Below are 15,720 nucleotides of genomic sequence, written 5' to 3' on the forward strand. Positions count from 1 at the left end.
ATATCACGTAACTAAACATTTGATCACGCAACTAAACATCATAATGAATTGATGTATCAATGTCTAAAATGATTCTCACTGCTACTAGTCAAACGATGATAATATATAAAGCTAATATACTATCTAGAATGCATTATTTGTGCATTGTTATACATGAACAGTCAACTTCTATACATGCTACTTAACATGTTACCTCTAGTTAATAAGCCATCACAATTTTCACCATTCATATCCTCTTGTTGAACATATCTCTCATTAATGATGACAGTGCTACACCTAGAATCTCTCATTAATGATGACAGTGCTACACCTAGAATCTCTCATTAATGATGACAGTGCTACACCTAGAATCTCTCAGACATTTTACGACTTCCCCATTGACGTAAGAAGGAAAAAAAAAAACTAGTTTGCATTCATTCACATACGGTGTGGCTAATACTTCACTTAGGTTGATATTATTACATTGTGGCCTATTTTGATGTACATGTCTACCCTGGTTGTTAAGATTAAGGATCACATACTATAGTATTGGCATAGATTATAGAGCTATAGTTAAATATATGTTACTGATATGAATACTAAGCAGTGTAGTCTATTAAAAGATATGGCTATGACTTTATGCACTATAGTAACAAATAATTGTTTTATAGGTATTGGTTGTTTACAATAATTTGACGAGTAAACGTCAATGTGATACTAGCCTTTATTCTCTATCCTTTGTGAAGTGTGTGTGTGTATGACTGCAAGATTGAGTCGCTGGTTTAATCCTCGAGCAATGAAAACTTCCGTCTGTACTCAATAGTGTTGTTGAGATTTGGCTTTCGTGGTAGGATACTAATATAACAAAAAGTATAATTTCTTGACAGTATAGTTTATAAAGTAAAATCGGCAAAACTGACAATATAGTTTAACCAGCTAAACAAGCAATATAGTCTAACTGGTGACACGGGCACTATAGTTTAAACAGCTTAACAAGCAATATAGTCTAACGGGCAAAATTAACGATATAGTTTAACAAACTCAAAGCAGGCTTTTAGATTATATTTCATTTTTCAAACAAATTTTTATTGTCCCAACATTTTTCAGCAATATAGTTATTGTCCAAGAGGAGGATAAGGAAACGAGAGATGGGTTATCTCCTTTGCATATTCTTAGATGACTATATGTTGTTGCATTGAAGTGTCAGTAATAATAGAGTCAGGATTTAATCTGTAGCCTGGATTTGGTATAAACAGTATGATATCAGACACCATAGTCCTCCTTTCCCGACACATAAAACAAAACTTATACCTACGCTTGGGTAAATTGTCTTCTTTTTCTATGATCAGGGACAGGATTAGTACAGCGATTGGACTCCACGATGAACTGCTAACCATGTCAAAAACGCAAACTAAAACTCTATGGTCACATTACAAGGTCCTAAGGGATCGCCAAGACCTTCCTTCAGGGAACAGTATCAGGAAATAGAGGCAAACAGAGAAAGCGATGGGAAGACAACATAAAAGAATGGACGGGCTAGCCATTGAAAGAGTTTCTATCCAAGGCAAAAGACAGAGAGAAATGGAGAAAGACGGTCAACAGATTTTGTGTGGTGCCTCAACGGTCCAACAGACTAAGGGATAGGTGAAGGAGAAGGTGATTCTTAATCTTCGGACTCGAAGACATTTCCTATATATTTTTTAAGACAAAAAAAAATTTCCAAATCTCAATTATGGTTAAGGTGAAGAGCCTCGCCTCCCCCCCCCCTCCCCCACCGCAAGAATTTCAATAAATACAAATGTCATTTTTCAGTTTCATTTTATTCCAAAAGTCCAAACAGAGAAATGCCTTTAGCTTAACACTCAAGACCCCATTTATTTATTTTTTTACCAGTCAGACATTCCTAGAAAGTCTTGATTTTTTTAAATATAAAAATAGAAAATTTCTAGAAAATTCTTACTGCTGGGTCTATCAACTTGATATGCTTGGATTCGATTCCGGTTCGTCTGTTTCTTTGTGGTGTGCTAACTTTTCAAAATGTTGAAATAGGTTCTACCCAACGAGACAATAAATCGACTGGGTTAACCTTCAGTTTTATGGCTTACTTCCAAAACTATTATTGACCCTGATATAGTTAAAAATAGTTTAGTAAAATAAAAAATCTCTTAATGTTGAAATCTTTGATAAACATAGTCATACTCTTCATTTCTGTCTGCATCTGGAATATAATAAAGGTTTTATTAGGGTAAGATTAATGGTGAGAGTTTGTTGTTGTTTTTTTTAGATAAAATTTTACAAGAACTCTATGAGATTATTTTAAAGTCAATCTGTATCCTAATATACAGCATATTGAAACTTGAAAAGATCTGTTCCTTCTTGTTGCTGTTCTAGAAGTTGAAAGTATCAGTTTTTTTTTAAGAAACTGTTTGTGTATCCTGTATCGTGTAAAGTAGCAATTAAGGTCTATACATAAAACACTGAACCATAATCTTCAAATACAAAAACAAAACTTAGTAAAATACTCAGAAAGACACAAAGATAAAGGCACAATTCTTGTTCCATATGTTAGGACACATTTATACAAATGCTCCTTCTTCCCTGGTTCTATTACAGCATGGAATGGGTTGCCTGAGCCAGCCAGGAAAACCAATGACTTGGCAGAATTTAAGTCATGGGTTAACATGCATGACTAGATTGACATAAGAACACGCGTAGGACGTAATCGTCTTCTTTTTTTGAAGTAACGTCTGTATTTTATAAGATAAGAATAAGTTCCTTGGGTAATAACTTCTTCGTTAGAATGTATTTGGATCTAGAATTAAGTTTGCTGGGCATCTTGGGAATGAAATCTAGAGGGTCAACTAACAATAATTTAATGCATATGAGCATACACTCAACAATACAAAAGAAATAACAAACACTTAACTTACTGTGCTAAGTAGTTACTACCACCCCCGTTCCCCTTTCCTAGAATGAACATAGCGATATAGTGTACACAAATGTTCAGTGCATCGCTGACAGGCTCGCTATTAAATAGCAATGTACGAGTTTAAGTGCTATTGAGCTGTCGAGGGAACACATTGGCAGACGACATTGTTTATTGACTTATCAAATAATAATAATAGGCCTAATAATGCCATGGAAACCAACGACTAAGCAGAATTTGAGGCTCTCATTAACGTGCACGACTTAACACATAGATACGCGTAAGGCGTAATTATCTTCTCTTTTGTAGCAGCGTTTGTAACTTAAAGAATAAAATAGAAATAATGATAATACTAGGAATGAACCATGTAGGCCTTAACTTATAAAAGGTTACTCTCTTGTGAAGCCTGTACGGTTGTTTATTCAGTTAAAGAAAAACCGCAGACCTCTGTTTAGTATTATATATATATATATATATATATATATATATATATATATATTGTTACTATAGAGAAACATTACTAAAAAGATAACACTATCTCATATTTTCACATCATGATATCAAACATGTGTTAATCAATAATCAATGTAGCTGTGGTCTATCTACTTAATCAAGTCAAGAACAGATACTGAGATAGAATACAAAAAGTACGGGAGGGGGGAGAGAAAATCTTCATCTGATTTTATCACCATCAGCCCCGACAAGTAACATGGGAAAATTAGGTTAGCCCCCACTAGATCTAGCCTCGTAAGCGTTTCAACAAATAAATAAAAAAAAAAAAAAGTTGTTTTTAAATTCTTGCTTCCTGTTTACTAGAGATACTAACTGGATCTAGAAGCTAAGTTGTGGAAATAGGAAGAGACGTTCGTCACACACTTGTTGTGCTTACTTCGTGCTGTTTATCACACAAGCCAGCGACTTTCCATATTTTATTTGTATCTAAGAACATCTACCCCGTGCGATTTCTTTTTAATCTACATTTCTTCCCTTCTTTATTTTTTTCATCATTATGTAGCCTACACTGACTTTTTTTTTTTAACTTTAGAAGTCTCGTTTACATTTACAAATGCATTTTTTTTCTTAATTTAACTATTCCCAGCCGGTCCACTGAGAAGCAATCCCAGAACGATCTAGTTCTAAATCCCAGGCTGAGAAACTCTGCAAGTTTATAAAACTATGTCACTATTAATACGCTTGAGTGTAAATTGTAAATAGTATATCGGATATACCCGTTTTATTGTTCACGAAACCTGTTGACGTTAGACTGTAGCATATTTAAGATGTTTCTGGAGTGTCTTGACTGTCGGGGCATTTTGTTGTGTATCGCGTATGCTATTAATAGCAAATGATTCGGTAGTTAATTTTAACGTAGCAGGTTTAAGGGACTATGATTTCCGAAAGAATGATATCAGTTGCTGTGGTTTAGTTGAGAAAGCAATTGTTAAATTCGTAGTGACCTCGTGATTGAATGTAAAGGATATTTTACTGTTGTAGTGTAGAGATCTAGAACTATTTTTTAAACATTAGTGGTGAGGTGCAGCACATGTTTGTGAGTTGTTTTTTTCCTTCTTTTGTTTTTTTAGGTCACACATTGTGTTATTCAAATTGGACATGTTTATATTTATTTATCAATGTAATTACAAATGTCATGTGTGGTAGGGTTAACCTTGTGACCCAATGGAAGGGATTTCAATGTGAAGACGTGTATACATGTATGTGAAGGGAGTAAGGTCAAGACATATAGGGTATATATAGGCCTAAATGTATCTGTTGCCCCCCCACACCCGCTTATTGTTTTTACGCGGGTATCTATCTGTACCTTAATAGAAACAAATTGTGTGTGTGAACATGATCCCTCTCTCAGTCTATTCTATTATTCCTCCCCAACCACCCATCTTTCTTGCTGCCTCACTCTGTCTCTTTCTCTCTCACCCATGATTCTCTCTCTCTCTCCTTCTTTCTTGTTCCATGAATCGCCCTCACCCTTCTCTCTCAGCCCACTCTCTCTCTCTCTCTGTTCTATGATTCTCCTTCCTCTCTCTTCACTGCTCCCTTAATATTCTCTCTCTCTCTCTCTCTCTCTTTCTCTCTCGTTTGGTTCTTCTATCTCGTTTTTGTAATCCCCTAACAGCATTAAATGTGACTTACTTGACTTAGTTAATTTAGCCTTGATATATCGAAATAGTTTGAGCTATTTCAAAGGTTAGATGCCACTATAAAAAAAAAGAAATAATAATTTTGACGCGGTCAGAGTTCGAGCTAAACAATATACCAACAGCACCCGGCAAACTATAATGAATATATTCAGGGAAGCCATTGCAATTGTAACATTCATAATAGCAAACACTCATTGCAGTTGTATTAAACTAAGGAGCGATAAAAATAAAACTTAAGAAAATAAATTGAAACAATATATATAATAATATAAAAATTGGTGCCGGTACTCAGTGATTGCATGTGATTGCCTAACTACTAATAAATTAATAATAAACGTTAAAATACAAGAAAAGTAATTTTTTTTTTTACCCACATTGAAAAAGGTACCGTCACAAAAAAAGCCCTGTATACGTATATATAATATATATATATATATATATAATATATATATATATGTATATATATATATATATATATATATATATATATATATATATATATATATATATATATGAACTTGGAAAAGGTCTATGGGCCCACAAAGTCAGAATTATCCCCTCTGCTAAATGCTGATGGGACATTTGAAAGATTAGGAAGAAACGCTTTGAACAATACTAATAAATTAATAATAAACGTTAAAATACAAGAAAAGTAATATTTTAATTTCTTTTTTTACCCACATTGAAAAAGGTGCCGGTACACCGTACCTGTGCGTACCGTCACAAAAAAGCCCTGTATACGTATATAATATATATATATATATATATATATATATATATATATATATATATATATATATATATATATATATACATGGGCGTAGCCAGGGGGGGGGGTTCAAACTCCCCCCCGAAATGAAATCCGGGGGGGGGGGGGGGGGGGGATCGGAATTCAGTAATTGATTTTTGCTTTCATTTTGTTTATTTTGGGTGACATTTTAATACTATACCATCACTTGCCCCAGCGCAGCCAAGGGGTTTTGAGTTTAAAACCCCCTACCGGGGGGTTTTGAGTTTAAAAAACCCTACTAGGGGGGTTTGAGTACAAAACCCCTATCAGAGGGTTTTGAGTTTAAAACCCCCTACCAGGGTTTTTTGCAGTTAAATCCCTCTCTTCTCGAAACAAAACACAAGAAAAAAGCAAACGACAAACCCCAAATTCCAAGAGCACAGTTAAGGAAGATTTGATTTTATAATCCCCTATTCAATATTTAAAAAAAAGCAAATTACACACTCAAAATTCTATAAGCGTAGCCAAAGGGTTTTGAGTTTAACCTCCACCCCTCTTCATTAGGATTTGAAGCTAAAAAAAAAAACATCTTCAATATAAAAAAAAGTACATTACGCACTTAAAATGTTATGAGCGTAGCTAAATGGGATTTGACTCAGTTTTGAGTTTAAACCCCTTTCAGAGGGTTTTGGAGTTAAAAAATACCTCTTTAATATTAAAAACAAAGCAAATTATACACTCAAAAATCTATGAGTGTAGTCAAAGGGGTTTTGAGTTTAAACCCCACCCCCCAGTGGAGTTTAAAGCTAAAAAAAATAACTCTTCAATATAAAAAAAAAGCAAATTACGCACTCAAAATGCTAGGAGAGTTGCCAAAAGGGGTTTTGAGTTTAAACCCCTTTCAGTGGGTTTGATGCTAAAAAAAATACCTCTTTAATATAAAAAAACAAACAAATTATACACTAAAATTATTTGAGCGTAGCCAAGCCAATTCGGGGTTTTGAGTTTAAACCCCTCTCCTACAGATGGCTTTTCTTAAAAGTTTAAAACCCCTCCAGATGGTTTTGAGTTTAAAATCCCCCTACATAGAGTTTTGATTTGGGAAAACCTCCATCTTCAATATTATTCTAAAGCAAACTACAGGTACCAAATTCTATGACCGTAGCTAAATGGGGTTTTGAATTTAAAAAAAAACAACTCCAGAGATTTTTTTTAGTTTAAAACCCCCAACAGATGATTTTGACGATAAAACTTCCCTTTTCGATATAAAATCTAAAGCAAACTACAGTCACCTAATTCCAAGAGCATATTCAAGAGAGGTTACACATTTCTACCTGTGGCGGGGCTCCAATAATAAAGTGCATTGAATTGTCATCGGCCGAAATTGAAAAACACTAAATGTGGCTCAACAAAGATGTCTAGGACAGATTTTAGAAGTCAGTTAAATCAAGGAATTCCTAGGCCGAATTGGGAGTCGACACCTTAGTAAGGCTGTGACAGAGCGTCGCATGAGGTTTGCGGAACATGTTTTCCGACAAAATGAATTACGCATACTAAGGGTTGCGATGATATCCTAGTACAACTTGGCGCCGGAAAGGCAGTAAGAATGCATTTTAGGTTTTTGAAATAAAACTTTTTATAGCAGGAAAATTTACTGTTGATACCGGTACCTCAGAATATGCATTTTGTTGCCTCTCAATACCAGAAATAATGCTTGGCGGCGGGGCTTTGCCCCGCGCTGGGGGAGCTTCAAGCGCTCCCCAAAACCCTTGCTTGCAATGGCGGGGAGTCTACAATTTTTCCACTAACTCCAGGAAGGTCCTCCGAAAGAATGAAGGGTCAGAATATAATAAAGATCATGTACACACAGACACATACATACTATTAATTTTTTTTCTCGGGGGGGGGCGGGGGGAATCCCTCAAAACCCCCCCCCCCGAAAAAAATCCTGGCTACGCCCATATATATATATATATATATATATACATATATACACATATATATATATATATATATATATATATATATATATATATATATATATATATATATATATATATATATATATATATATATGAACTTGGAAAAGGTCTATGGGCCCACAAAGTCAGGATTATCCCCTCTGCTAAATGCTGATGAGACATTTGAAAGATTAGGAAGAAACGCTTTGAACAATTTCTCAATATACCTTCCATCATAAATGAAGCGGCCATAGACAGGCTACAGCGAGTACCAATAAATGAGAAAATGGATGACCCCCCCCCCCCTACGCTTCGCATGTATCCTACTGAATCGGCTCATGCATCATCTATAACATGGTCTACTACCAGAAATCCAATGCTACTTCAGAAAGGAGCTTGAAACCATTGACATGATCTTTGCGACAAGGACGCTCAAGGAAAAATGCCAAGAACAAAATGCTGACCTCTTCGGAATAGATGTTGACGTAACGCAAACATTCGAAATTCGACACTGTTAGCAGAGAATGACTCTGGAAGATCTTGTCAAAGTATGGATGTCCACAATAATTCATATTCATGGTGAGACTATTTCATGATGGCATGAAGGCTCGTGTTCAGGAGAGTGGAGAAACATCAGAGCCCTTTGAAGTATCAAATGGGGTAAAACAAGGTTGTGTCCTAGCACGAACACTGTTCAGTGTCATATTCTCTGCTATGCTGACAGATGCATTCACAAATAGATAGAATAACGGAATAAATATAACGTATAGATTTGATGGTGGCCTATTCAACCCGAGGCGGCTTAAAGCAAAATAACAAAAATCATCAGTAATCAGGCACTTGCTATTTGCTAACGACTTTGCCCTAAATGCCTGCTTTGGAATGATCTGCAGAGCATGTTCAGACTTCGGCCTTACAATAAACACAAAAAAGGAATGAAGTCTTATATTTGTTGGCTCTAGTTGAAGCCTATTCGGATCCAAGCATTAAGATAAATGGACAGGAAATAAATGCAGTGAACAGATTGAACTCCCTTTGCAGCACACTTTCCGGTAACGGAAACATTGATAATGAAATCGACTTGTGCATCGCTAAGGCCAGTGCATCCTATGGGCATGGCAAACTAATTATGTTCGGAACGGACAAGGTATCACCACAAAAACAAAGCTATGGGTCATCCTCCCTACATTGCACTATGAGTTGGACTGGTTAAGGACCTTACAACCTTAAAGCATGAAAGAACTACCACAATAAAAGAAAAAAAAATAGATTTCTGACTGAGGAAAAAGATGTGATAGTGTGTTTGTATTTGTATTGATTGACTGTGTATGGAAAGACCAGTTGTCTTTATTGTACATGGATGAACGAACAGCTAAGACAGTGTGTAAGTCAGGACCGTGTGGAAATGGGTCAGAAAAACAACAAGATTCTGGAGTGAAGGATAAAAATGTAAAACTAATAGAGTGATGTGCTCATTGAGATTATAGTTGTTTTTTTAGAGTGTCTATTACAATGAGAACATGGACTGGGAACTGTTAAGAGCTATAGGCCTACAGCTTTAAAATCTCTGGAGAGCCTGAATTACTAAAAGTCCCTGTAGTAACCAACGTCGAGGAATTTCGAATTATTCGCACGGAAGTAGCATCAGCGGTGAAAGCTCTGAAAAAGTGAACATCATCTGGAGTGGACAACATTCCTGGTGAACTTCTAAAGACTGGATTAGAAACCATGATAAGCACAACAGAACAAATCCTAAACCTATGGATACTCTGCGAGAAATACCTCCAACATCAACAGAACTTTTTCCACGTCTTCATTGAATTCAAGAAAGCCTTCGACAGAGTATGGCTTAGGGCATTCTGGGCAACAATAGAAAAATACAATATAAATCATAACTTAATAAAAAAAATTACCAAAACCTCTATAAGCAGCCCACTTGTGCAGTGTACTTCAACTACAACATTGGAGACGGTTTAAACCCACAGTTGGAGTGAGACAAGGCTGCCTTCTCTCATCAGCTCTTTTCAATATCTACTTTGAAAGGATAATGGAAGATGCTCTCAAGGGCTTTGAAGGTATTGTAAGCATTGGAGGAAGAAAAATTACTGACTTGCGCTTTGTGGATGACATAGATGGTCTGGCAGGGACAGAAGTAGAATTAGCTGACGTGGTGATGCGCTTAGACAAGATGGTATGCAAATCAATGCTGAAAAAAACAACAAATTATTACCAATGGCTAACAGGGCTTTAAAAGAAACATCAACATTGGTGACGAAAAGCTGACAAGAGTCAGTGGCATTAAATATCTTGAAGCTATTGTCGCAGATGAAGGAACCAAACCTGAACTACTGGTCAGAATTGCACAGCGTACAGCAGCACTTGCAAAACTCAAAATTATCTGGACCAACAAAGGCATAGCCCTCGACACTAAAATTAGACTGATTCGCTCACTGGCTGAGGCCACATTCTTATATGCATGCGAATCTTGGACGCTGAATGCAGATCTCGAGAAGAGGATCCTAGCAATGGAACTAAGATGCTATAGAAAGATCATACGTGTCACTTTCAAAGACCGCATCACGAATGAAGATATTAGAAGCATAATTAATACATCAATTGGACCCCACTCACAAGGACATTCCTTCAGGGAACAATAGGCCTACCAAGAAAAAGAGGAAGACAGAGAAAGCGATGGGGAGGCAACATCAATGAATGAACAGACATGTCAATGAATGAAACTCTATCCACGGCAAAGGACAGAGAGGAATGGAGAAATGCGGTTGAAAGTTCTTGTATAGTGCCCCAACGGGGAAGGTGATCATGTATTGTACATAAAGTTATTGACGCTATATGAATTAACTTATTTGTTTAGATATAGATACAGGAAGGTTTTTAATTCATTGCTTATTTTACGGTCTTAATTTTTTGTTTTTCCAATTCATTTTGGGGCAATACTTTTATATTGTAGATAATTTGATTTAGGTAAAACATTATATTTTTTATCTGTATTATACTCTTATAATTGAATACGTTCTGTATATATATATATTAGCCTATATTACTAAGTGTTGTTTCATGATTGGGAAGGGAGAGGGGGCACCAAAGAGTACTTTTCACAAGGCATCATGTAGCCAAATTTGGATCAATTTGAATAACATTTGTGCACAGTCTGTTGTGCCTTTGCGTGGTAATATTTATCTATATTTAGAGTATATGTGTATTTATTATCCAAAAAGTATTTATAAAATACGTGTTGTATTGAATGGGTATCTTTTTGGTAGGTAAGATACAATTGATAAGTAGAATCTATGTGTGCCGGTTAAACGCAATCTGCATGGTTCAAAATTAAGCTTTTTTTTCTCGTGACGGATGTACGAGTCCCCTTCCATAATAAAGTAAAGAAATGGCTGTGTATAAATAATATATTTACATGATAAATTTTGTATTTAATAGTATAATTAAGATAGTCTAATTTATTTTCCTCTACGTTTCGAAATAACACTTGTTTTTCTCATAGTTAACTTCGGTTGCATTTTAACTTTTGTAAATTGCTAGCAATGTAACAATGTTAAAACTATTTACTTTAACATTAACCTTATTCATAATGTGTAGAGTTCTATTGAAATTAAAAATAATAAAATTTAGATAAATAACTAAAGCAGGGAAATTTACTTTTATTAAAAACCTTTCATTTACAACATTCACCAAATAAGGTCGTAACCGAGAGAAATATTTTTTTTTAGCCCTGGCAATCCCTGGCACCTGTCCCTTGAGCAGGACCAAAATGGCGACTCTGATGGAAGGACGGGAATATGGTCTAGCTTCAAATGCCTTATCAGAAGAAAATAAAACAGTAGTTCATTTTAAGTTAACAGATACAGCATTGAAAACATTGGAGCATTATTCTAGGAATAAGGTAAGCGCTTGAAATATGACACATTTTCCATAAACATTAAACATTTGGTGACTTTTTTTCTTCAATAACTTCAATACATTTTTTTCGTACATAACCGAGGATGATGATCCGATCGCAATGACCCCAAGATATAGAGGAATGATTATGATCCGTTAGATGATCTCCGAATAAAATGATTACTATGATCTAGATCTCTAGATATAAGTTAAATGAACTGTGAAACTTGTAATTCAGTTGAAATAATTTCTATTTCATTAATAATAGAATAGCATTTCTGATTTCATTGTGACTTGATTTAATTAAATTTAATGGAAAAATCAAAGATGTTTGTTTGTTTTAGATCTACATGTTTCGGATGTTCCTTCAGAGTTGAAGATAGTTTACTTCCTAGTCCAAACCTCCCGAAGGATGACGGGGGATGGGAGCGGGCAGGGTTTGAACCGTCGATAAATCCGAACAACAGTCCAGCGCGCAAACTGCATGACCAGGCAGCCATCCAGAGTAAAGTCACAAAGGTCGAACGCATTAAGCCCGCTGGCAGCAATTTTCACGTTCGGATTTTTATAGCACCTTAACGGTTCGACCTATGGAAAAACTGATGGTATCTCTGAATTCCTCGTCCTTTTTCTACTAAAATAAAAGTATAAAAATAAACCTGATTTTTAATGTATAACTAGGCTTAGTTAAAATTAAATATATATGATTTCAAAGAGGTGTAGGTTGCGGTTGGGTATCGCCAAGCGTACTTTTCCTCGATCAAATATTTTTCCCCAGTTAGTAAGCTCGATCGGGTTGATGGAAGGTTCAAACAGATCAAAGAAAATATATCTAAAAACATATTTTAATATTTAATTTTCACTATGAAGTCATTTTCTTTTTACTCCAGTGCAAGAACATCATCCATTGCCACCTTTCCCACGCTCCAAAACTTCAAATAGTCTCTTTGAGCTGATGAGCCATCAGACTTTAAAATAGCCCTAAGTCTGCCTAAGTGGCCTAAGCCCATGACCCATTTCCTTCAGTACCGGGTAGTAAAAAAATAAGAATTCCACACCTCTTGGCTTTGACCGCACCATAAACTTAGCCTTTACAAGTAAAAGGAAATAGTATGTGTCGGAAGTGAAGAAAAAAGGTGCTTGCGTAGTAGCCTGAGTAGCAATATAGTAGTAATTTGGTAAACATTCAAATAAAAAAGTTTAAGCAATAAAAAGTGAACCGTTTGAACCTCTAAACAAATCAGGGCTTTTCGAATTTTGCACTTTACTCTAAGTCTAATATATATAATCTAATTTAAAATGATTCTAGACATATAGATCTAGACTCTATCTAGATCTAGATAGTATTTAGTCTAAGTCTAGGAGTAGGATTTAGGATAGAATCTAGATCTAGCTAGAGTAAAGCGTGTGGTTTGAACAGTTTAATCCTACTGACAGCCATTTGCATTTCTATAGCTCCATAACGGTTTGACCTAGATCTATGAAAAAACTGATATATATATAATAGATCTATATTAACTATATTAATTCCTCATCTTTTTTGTCTATAAAAATTGATATGATTTTTAAATGTATCACTACACTTAGTTAAAATAAAATATGAGGTCCAAGAGGTTTAGGGTGGGTATTTTCATGCATTCTTTTATTTTACAGAATTTCCCCCCCCCCCCCCCCCCCCCCCCCCGGTTAGTAAGCCTTGAGCATTATAGATCTAGCTAAAACATTGAATCTTTAATTTTCATTATGAAGTAATTTTCTTTTTACACCAGGAACACCAGCCATTGTCATCTCTCCCACGCTCCACAACTTCATTCATGGCTTGTAACTGACATCACACCATGGTCGTTCGATACAACAGTGATACCAGTAGCTGGCCGCCCTAGAAATAAAAAACCGCCTCTGTTGCGAGAATAATTTAAAAGGGGAGGGGGTGGAGAAGTGATAGTTGATATCATGCTCTTTCCCACTCAGATTGTCTCCACTCTTCTAGCATGTTCTGTGGATAACGGGAGGCGGATTCATGTGCTCATGCTCATTAAAAAACCCATCAACTGTTAATGAAGCTGCCTACAGATACAGAATCTAGATCTAGACACTATTACAGATCTAGATTTCGATTACCAAATTCTGGAGAGAGTTCTTTTGAAATGAAAATGAAAGTGGGAAAGGCAGAGGTTTTAATAGAAGAAACATAAGTTCAGCTTAATCTCTGTCTGTTTGTCTGTCTGTCTCTCTCTCTCTCTTTCAGCATGATAAAGGCATTAAAGGTATTGTTTCCTGACTTGCATAATGTATCTTCTGTGGCAGATGGAATGCTACTGTTGTAGTGACTAGCTACTAGCTAGGTTCCATTACTTATGAAGGCCTAAATTCAAAGAATGAAATGTTGCATGCTTTAATGGTTTTTAATCTTTCCTCGGTATATTTCTTTATATTTAGGAAAAGACACATTTGCCCCTCAAAATACACATTTCCATTAAATCTCTGATTTAACCCATTTTTTGTTTCATTCTAGAATGGCAGGGCAACAATAAAATTCAATGGAGGCACTGGGGTGAGTATTGGAAAGATCATTTTTATATAATAGGTCAAAACTGAATCAATTTCAGCTGTATGTATTTAAAATGCTTTTCCTGTTAGTAATTTAAGTATTCATACTATTTATTCTAAGAGAACATTGTCTGAAGCTAGTTTTCTAAGGTGTTTGTTTTTACATCTACTCTGTAGATTATAAAAATCCCAAGTTTTGGTAACCAGCCAGAGAGAATATTTCAACTATCATTGTCAGCAATTTCAGGAGACCCCAATGGCAGTTTTGACTGTATTAATCAAAACTCAAAGTAAGTATAACATACACATTTTTCTAGACATGAAAAATAAAAATCTCTTATATTTTGTGTGACTGAAGTAAGTGAAAGCTTGATAATGTATCTCAAATACAGGGGTGGGCAAATGCGGCCCGCCGAAGTGTTTTATGCTGTCTGCCGACACCTACAGAAATCATGTGTTCCAACAGTATATACATATAAAAATGCAAATATTAAAAATAATATCTATATAAATTATTGAAACTGTCTCATTATAAAAAGTTTTAAGTAAACGAAGATTATGCTTATTGGCTATACATCAATACACTCAATTCAAGACACAATCTCTGAGTGTTGGGTACGCTTGGAACAAGATGGCAAGTGTAACAACTGATGGAGCTTGATCTTTGACTGAGAAATTTTTATTTTTTAAATATCCCAACCATAGACATAAACAGGAGAGTTAGCACAAAGTTGCATAAAATTTCAACAATAGTTTGGCCATAACCCATGGATGCAAGATCGCCGGCATGCAGGCAAAATCGAAGTAAAAAAAAAAAGCTTGCCGGCAAACGCCAGTCCGACTGATTGCCGGCTCGGTATCAGACTTTTTTTTTTTTTTCAAATTCACGTTTTCATCTTTCAAACTAAAACTTAATAAGTTGAATTCAAAGAAAGACAGGAAGTTACAATTCTTAAGTTACGGAGCATGCGCTATTTCCAAACTTTCGCTTTGTATTAAAAACGTAAACAAAAGTTAGAAACAAATCCGTATGGCCCCGGCCTGAGACGCCTAATTTATTAAGTAGATCTAATTCTAATAAGTTTGATCTGCCGGCATAAAAATTGAAACCAGACCTAGAGGCTAGATCTAGTCTAGAGTTCTAGATCTATTTCTACATTTTAAATATTAGAAGTTGAACATATTTACCCGAAAATGCGAAATTACCGTACCGTAAATCTAAGTCTAAAAGTAAATGGCGTAATCATCGCCGTATGAGTATGAATTATGAATATAGTCTTGCTTCTTAAAACTGTTTTTTATTACTAGATTTAGAATCTAGGTTTAATTAGATCTAGACTTTACTAGTAGAATATTATATCTGATATTATGATAATAGATTATAATACTAATAGATACGATCTACTTTTGATCTATGCTGCTTCTGCCCAGGGACTAGAAATCTAGACCTAGTCAGGCTAGTCACTAGTGGTATAGTCTAGATCATCTCAGTAGATGATATGATAG

The 15,720-nt window shown here is 35.4% G+C and overlaps 1 protein-coding gene across 3 annotated transcripts in view; it reads left to right on the forward strand.

The window, feature by feature from the left end:
- The first annotated feature begins 2,073 nt into the window (after window positions 1–2,073).
- Window positions 2,074–15,720, forward strand: part of LOC106051080 (RNA polymerase II elongation factor ELL2-like) — a 35,451-nt gene continuing 21,804 nt past the window's right edge. The window contains exons 1-4 of one of the 3 annotated variants that reach the window (XM_056036549.1): window positions 2,074–2,224; window positions 11,496–11,668; window positions 14,180–14,218; window positions 14,392–14,504. In XM_056036549.1, the coding sequence (XP_055892524.1) occupies window positions 11,537–11,668; window positions 14,180–14,218; window positions 14,392–14,504 (284 nt within the window). In that variant the 5' untranslated portion in view covers window positions 2,074–2,224; window positions 11,496–11,536. Of the gene's footprint in view, window positions 2,237–4,211; window positions 4,455–11,495; window positions 11,669–14,179; window positions 14,219–14,391; window positions 14,505–15,720 lie in introns of those variants that run through there. The other 2 variants (XM_056036553.1, XM_056036542.1) reach the window with 2 other exon arrangements.

Source organism: Biomphalaria glabrata, chromosome 1 (genome assembly GCF_947242115.1).
Source record: "Biomphalaria glabrata chromosome 1, xgBioGlab47.1, whole genome shotgun sequence".
NCBI lineage: Eukaryota > Metazoa > Mollusca > Gastropoda > Planorbidae > Biomphalaria > Biomphalaria glabrata.